This window comes from Dipteris shenzhenensis, chromosome 16 (genome assembly GCF_047967505.1).
Source record: "Dipteris shenzhenensis isolate YYH24624 ecotype China chromosome 16, Dip_SZ_1.0, whole genome shotgun sequence".
NCBI classification, from domain to species: Eukaryota; Viridiplantae; Streptophyta; class Polypodiopsida; order Gleicheniales; family Dipteridaceae; genus Dipteris; species Dipteris shenzhenensis.
In genome coordinates, this window is record NC_141611.1 from 18,325,661 (window position 1) to 18,332,406 (window position 6,746).

General features: G+C 44.7%; 1 protein-coding gene across 1 annotated transcript; it reads right to left on the bottom strand.

Annotated features, from left to right (window-relative positions):
• Positions 1-496: 496 nt before the first annotated feature.
• On the bottom strand, positions 497-4,139 carry LOC147892643 (pentatricopeptide repeat-containing protein At1g11290, chloroplastic-like). The gene is made up of 3 exons (XM_087387461.1): positions 3,883-4,139; positions 3,711-3,787; positions 497-3,628 (listed from the first exon to the last, which is right to left on the bottom strand). The coding sequence occupies exons 1-3, from the start codon at positions 4,082-4,084 to the stop codon at positions 728-730; spliced, it is 3,180 nt and encodes a 1,059-aa protein (XP_087243587.1). The 5' UTR covers positions 4,085-4,139; the 3' UTR covers positions 497-727.
• Positions 4,140-6,746: the final 2,607 nt, after the last annotated feature.

A 6,746-nucleotide genomic window follows, 5' to 3' on the forward strand; every position in this document is an offset into this window, starting at 1 on the left:
CAAAACCGTACTGATTGACTGTTCTATACACCTTCTAACAATGAAAGCATGATCTTATTTAATTTGTGTGATGACTCAGACATATGAGGAGGAAGCAATAGATCTATAAAGAGCTAATTCTGCATTATTTGTTATACTTGCAAGTACGTGCACTAGAGGCATTACATGCTTTCTTAGGTTCTTTTAGGTTTGTCGCCACGGCATACTGTCCATTGTGGTTATGTATAAGCTAGACAACATGCTGTTCATCATACGTATAATTTTGCTTGATTACCAAATATAGATCGTTTTATATCGATATCACCTTTGTGTATATACCTTTTGCTTGTCTTTGCAAATAATGTTAACTTTGGAAATTTGAGACCTTAGATTACCAGGAGACAGCTCATATTTCACATATTTAATCTTGTTATCATTCATTATTTAATCTACATGGTTCACTTCAGTGAGACCATAGAGTAATACAAATTTGATGATGTGTAAACACCGCATCCACACTGTGTTTGCAGGAATCACGAAACACTTCAGTTCTGCAAGTGCAGACTTTCTTTTTAGAAACATTCAGAATTCATGCCACCCTTTTAACGCCAGATCTACCATCATGTAAAGGCACCTCTAACACCAATTATTATCTGGCTCAATTCCACCCTCCTCTGAAAACACCTCACCTAAACCTCTCAGGGACATTTCAAATAAAGGGGAAACTGGTACTGTAGATGCACTAGCCTCACCAATAGTCCCCGCAAGCACACCTTCCTTGCTTGAAAATATGAAAGCGGTTTGCATCTCTGACAAGAATAGTTCGCTGCTCTATCTCTGATATCAGAGCAGTGGCCGCATGACAATCCTTACAAACCCGGAGATCCTTAAAAACACGTATGGGTGTCCCCTTGGATGTATTGATTAGGGCACACGCGATTGCCAGCTTCTCAATGTGCCCACATAACCCGTCCTCCTTCTCCATGGATATGTCTTGTGACACCCAATGCGAAGCTGGGACATAACCTTTTTCCCTCATTTTGACAGAAATATCTTTTAGTCTTCCATATATGTTCTCACTTTGGGAATGTCTCATCTCCCCCACCAAAAACGAATGCACAATACCACCGATGTCAGTCCACCAACTCTGTCCTGGCTTCTTCCATGCTTGTTCTTTCACTCTCATCGCCTCAATCTTCTTCTCTTCCTCTTGCATGTTAGCATCTGCATAAATGTTAGACATTAAAATATAAGCTGCAGCATTCTTTCCATCCAATTGCACTGCATGTTCAAAGGCCAGTCTTCCAACCTTCACATTACCCCACTTTTGACAAGCACCCAACACTGTAAGCCACACCACATTGTTAGGATGAAATGGCATATTCTTCACCATTGCTACCGCCTCCTCTAATTGGCCTGCACGACCAAGGAGATCAACCATGGCAGTGTGGTGTTCAATCGTTGGAGTGACGCCATAGTCCTTGCTCATGATCTCAAAGTACTCCTGGCCCTTATTTACTAGACCCGTGTGACTGCAAACAGTAAGCACAATTGAGAATGTGACTCCATCGGGCCTTACCTGTTCTCCTCTCATTCTCTCAAGCATATGGAAAACCGTTTCATTTTCTCCTAGCTGGGCATATCCTGCCATTAGTGCACCCCATGCGACAACATTTCGAATGGGTAGCTTGTCAAACACTTCCCTTGCATCTGCAAGAGCGGAACATTTAGCATACATATCTACCAACGTGTTGCCAACAACAAGATGTCTTTCCAACCCCTTACTGATAATCTCAGCGTGTATATCTCGGCCCTTGTCTATGGCTCCTATGCCTCCACAAGCTTTCAAGCTGCAAACAAATGTAACAGGATCTGGAGAGACCCCCTGCAGTTTCATCTGTTCAAGACAGTACAGTGCTTCCTCACCAAGCCCATGCTCTGCAAATCCTGTCATTAGTGCATTCCATGAGACCTCGTTTCGACTTGGCAGCCTATCAAATGCTTCTTGAGCTTCTACAAGCGAGCCACATTTGGCATACATATCCACCAACGTGTTGCCAACAAAAGGATTTCTTTCCAGCTCCACTCTGACAATTGCCATGTGTATTTCTCGGCCCTTATCTATGGCTCCTATGCTGCCACAAGCTTTTAACGTGCAAACAAATGTGACAGCATCTGGGGAGAGACCCTCCAGTTCCATCTGTTCGAGGCAGCTCAGCACTTCCTCACCAAGTCCATGCTCAGCATATCCTGCCATCAATGCATTCCATGAGGCTTTGTCTCGGAATCGCAGTTTGTCAAACACTTGCCTTGCTTCTGCAAGCGAGCCACATTTGGCATACATATCCACTAACGCACTGCCAACAACAAGATGTCTTCCCAACCCCCTTTTGGCAATCTCAGTGTGAATTTCTCGGCCCTTGTCTATGGCTTCTATGTTGCCACAAGCTTTCAAACTGCAAACAAATGTGACAGCATTTGGAGAGAGACCCTCCAGTTGCATCTGTTCGAGACAGTTCAGCGCTTCCTCACCAAGCCCATTCTCAGCATATCCTGCCATTATTGCAGTCCACGAGACCACATCCCGAACTGGCAGCTCGTCAAACGCTTCCCGTGCTTCTGCAAGCATGCCACATTTGGCATACATATCCACCAAGGCACTGCCAACAACAAGATGTTTATCCAGCCCCTTTCTAGCAATTTCCGCATGTATTTCTTGGCCCGTATCTGTGGCTCCTATGCTGCCACAAGCTTTCAGGCTGCAACTAAATGTGATGGCATTTGGAGAGAGACCCTCAAGTTGCATCTGTTCAAGACAATCTAGCGCTTCCTCACCAAGCCCATGCTCGGAATATCCTGTCATTAGTGCAGTCCACGAGACCTCATCTCGAACTGGCAGCTTCTCAATCACTTCCCGTGCTTCTACAAGCAAGCCACATTTGGCATACATATCCACCAGCGTGCTGCCAACAAAAAGATCTATTTCCAGCCCCTTTCTGGCAATCTCAGTGTGTATTTCTCGGCCTCTTCCTACACCTTTCAACGTAACACAAGCCTTCAGTACAGCCACAAAGGTATACGTGTCAGGATGTACAGAATCCTCTTGCATTTTCTGGTAGAGGTTGAGGGCATGGTGTGATTCCCCACATTTCATATAACCCGAGATGAGAGAATTCCAGGAATATAAATTCCGATCAGCCAACTTATCAAAAACCTGCTGAGCATCGCACATGCTTCCAACTTGGACCAACATTGGGACGAGATAGTTCCCAAGAGATCTATGATCTTCCAGCCCATTTTTGCACAGATAGGCATAGAAGCGTTTGGTATACGCATGATTTTTCAATGCTCTGCACTTATGCAAGATCCATATAAGGTTCTGAACGGAAGGCTGCTCGGGCATCTGTTCCACAGACATGAGTGCCTCCTCTAACCTGGGAGTCTCCCAACTACTCTTCTCTCGCCCTTCTTGTGCTTTTACTTCAGACCTGTGCCACACTAAAACCAAGGCAAGCTCTTGGGCTTGACCAGTGGATGCTTTGGCCTCTTTCTCGAGCATGACTTTAACCCAATCTGGATTGTGCCAGCCGTCTACCCATAGCGCCTCCTTGGTAATCTTATGCTTGAAATCTGGAGATCTTGGGTTTGCCTGTTGCACCAAACTCGTCATACTAACCAGTCTACAGATTTAAGTGTGCAAATCATTGAGTTCAGACTCTTCGCACACTTACTTTGCTATCTCGGTTGTCCCACCACTGGGAGGGATCCGTGAAGTACTGCTTCCATAAACGCTCGGTCAATGACCTATCTGCATCACCATAATTGTGAGAACTGGGTGTCGCCAGCTAAAACCCTTTTCCCAGTCCGTTTTCTCAAGGCGACCATTGCAAAATAGTGCAGTACCTGAACGCAAACATCCACTGTCCTCGGGGGAAACCATTGGATAGTGAGGGCTTGATTGCCTGGGCAGATGAGCTGCCAACCAGTCGGATTGTGCATCTCCGCTACGAAAACAACGGGGGCCATGCAACTGAGGGCCGAGTGGGCTACATGGGTTTGATGCGATCGCTCCAGATGTGTGAATTCTATATGATTCCATCATCATCTCGAGAAGAAGTCGAACTCCGTGAATTGAAGGCCTATGTCCGTTCAGTGATTGATATGTGCACCTACTCTGTTTACAAACTACTAGTTGCATCACCTCTCTACTCTCCCTTGATATAAGGTGGGATCTTAAAACGTCAATAAAGAAAAATTCAAGTTTCATATAACCCAAATTACTCAAGGGGAGCTCTCTATATTGTATCTTTTTGAATTTGTTGTCTTTCTTTGCTCAGGGGAGCTGTATGTGGATCTATTGGATCTTTTTGTATATGGCTTTGAAGGCTTTAAGAATTTCTTTTGCATCCTTGTGTTCTTTTGGGACATCATTCTATGAGGAATCTCTCTCTCTCTCTCTCTCTCTCTCTCTCTCTAAATAAATATATATATATATATATATACGAGTAGCCTGACCCATCTACGATAGGTTAGGGACCCACTTGCTTCAGATCTCATGTTGGGAATCGAGATCCTATGAATAAGATTTTAGGTTTTATTTATAAATCTCAATATTTAAATGCTTTTTAGGGAACTTTCAAATTGAATCTCGGTAGCATGTATGTTAATTGGGAAAGACATTTTTCCTAGCATTGCATCTTCTATGTGTGTATGGGGGGGGCGGGGGGGGAACCACTTGCTAGATGCATATGTATATAAGTGTGTACATGCACACACATATACATTTGTATATCATATATTGAACACATGCTCAGTGCATGCATGCTGTATATACATCTTGCAATTGTTGCAATCACATAGGCGTTCAAGGGTGTGGTGATGTACTGTGACTAGGTGGATGTAGAGACTTGGGTGGTGGAATCATTCGAGTTGCGAGGATTGTATCCTGGGAGAAATTTGGCCTTTGGTAGGTAAAGGTATGATTATAGCATAAGGCTTTAAATTGGGTACCATTGTGTAGGTGATACTAGATAGATTTTCACCCCAAAAAAAAAGTAGGTGATACTGGATAGGATTTAGTGCATCATTGTGCAGGACATCATTGTGATTGACTATGGGAGAAGGAGGCTGGGGCATCGTTGTCTGTACCTGTGGGAGAAGAAAGCTGGCTAGATTGACCATATGGCAATGCAAGGAGAGTGAGCTCTATGCGTGCCACATGGCACAACCTTTGAGTGACACGTAAACCTTAGAAATATATATATATACATTTCTCTCTCATAGCATACATACATGTGAGCATGTGTGCACACGTGATACACAAATGTATATATATGTGCATATACACACATATATGCATATGCATATAGCAAGTGTCCCCCGCACACGCGCACACACACATATAGAGAGAGAGGCTCCTTTTAGCACATGCATTGATCGATTCTTAAATTACTAGTCAATTCATCTTGCATAATTGGATTGGCTTTTGAAATTTTGGCTAAGTCTTACCCCATGGCTCTGAGACCTTCCATCTCCTCCTTCCTCCCAAAGCTGAACTTCCATCTCCTCCATTCCATTGACCTTTTGTATCCTTCTTCCTCCTAAAGCTGCCTCTTGTCTTTCCACCTCCTCCCCACTCAAAGCCTACCTCTTGTTTTCCACTGCCTCCCATCTCCAAGCCTCCATCTAAGAGCTCCTTCTTTGTGACATGTGGCAAGCTATGTCCTCTCTTCTTTTTTCTCATGTCTATGGTTAATAGGTTAAAGATGTCAAGCACATGCCTGCCCATGGTGCATTGAATGGATCTCATCTCACTGGGTTGGACACTGGTGATACTGGTGATACTAGTGATCCTTGTGTGCACGATCCTTGTGTGATCCTTGGTGATACTAGGATCTCGTCTCACTGGGCTAGACACTGGTGATACTGGTGATCCTTGTGTGCACAATCCTTGCATGTGGGTTAAGTGTGTGAACAGTTGTCACCATAAGAGGCCGTCCCCATGCTATGGAGAGCAGCAATGTGTTCTGGCCTTAGAGGAGGTTGTCAAATGACGCCTGTGAATCATAGATATCTGTCATCCCCATAGCACAACGCTACTCTGTAGGGACATTATGGTTGTGACTGTCATTGGCTATGATAGAGGCTGTGGCTCTCATTTCCTAGCATCTTTGGTAGGAGGTGTGGGGTACCCCCAAGCACCCCCAGACCATCATATGTGGAAGGCACATTGGATAGATGGTCTTCCTATGGGGAATATCCCTAAAATTTCCCCGCTGGCCTGCAAAGGTGGTTTGGGGTGCCTATGGGGATGGCCTCTAATCCCCCTCCCAGGAGAAAACATGCATTAAATGGGGCCCATCCCCATAGCTGGTTGCTTCTTGGGGATGCCATCTTCAAGAAGATGGTCTAGGGGTACCCCCAACCTCCATCAAGGAGGAGGGTGAGGTGGCAGTCACCTCAATCACCATGTACATAAATTTGTATGCACGTTGCATCATGGGCTATGAACCGGTTTTCATAGGATAAGGACAGCTGCAATGCCTTCACGCACTAACAGACACTATGCAAGCGGTGAGGCATCCTCACAAGGTGGGGGGCAAGGGAAGTGGGGGGACAAGAGGGAAGGATATATGGACGGCCTCTAATAAGCGTACATCAAAGATGCCCCTTTTCGATAGTCCTTTAAGTACTCAGAATCCTCTTCATATTGACAGTCCACAATGGGGACATTTAATATTTTATAGCCCTATGTGTACATGTGTATA

Bases quoted from the DNA above. Each gene is read 5' to 3' on its own strand.
- LOC147892643 (XM_087387461.1), bottom strand. From the start codon at position 4,084: ATGATGATGGAATCATATAGAATTCACACATCTGGAGCGATCGCATCA. The intron at 3,788-3,882 runs GTACTGCACTAT...ATGGTGATGCAG, and splicing joins CAGTGGATGTTTGCGTTCAG to ATAGGTCATTGACCGAGCGT. The intron at 3,629-3,710 runs GTAAGTGTGCGA...TTGGTGCAACAG, and splicing joins GGGACAACCGAGATAGCAAA to GCAAACCCAAGATCTCCAGA.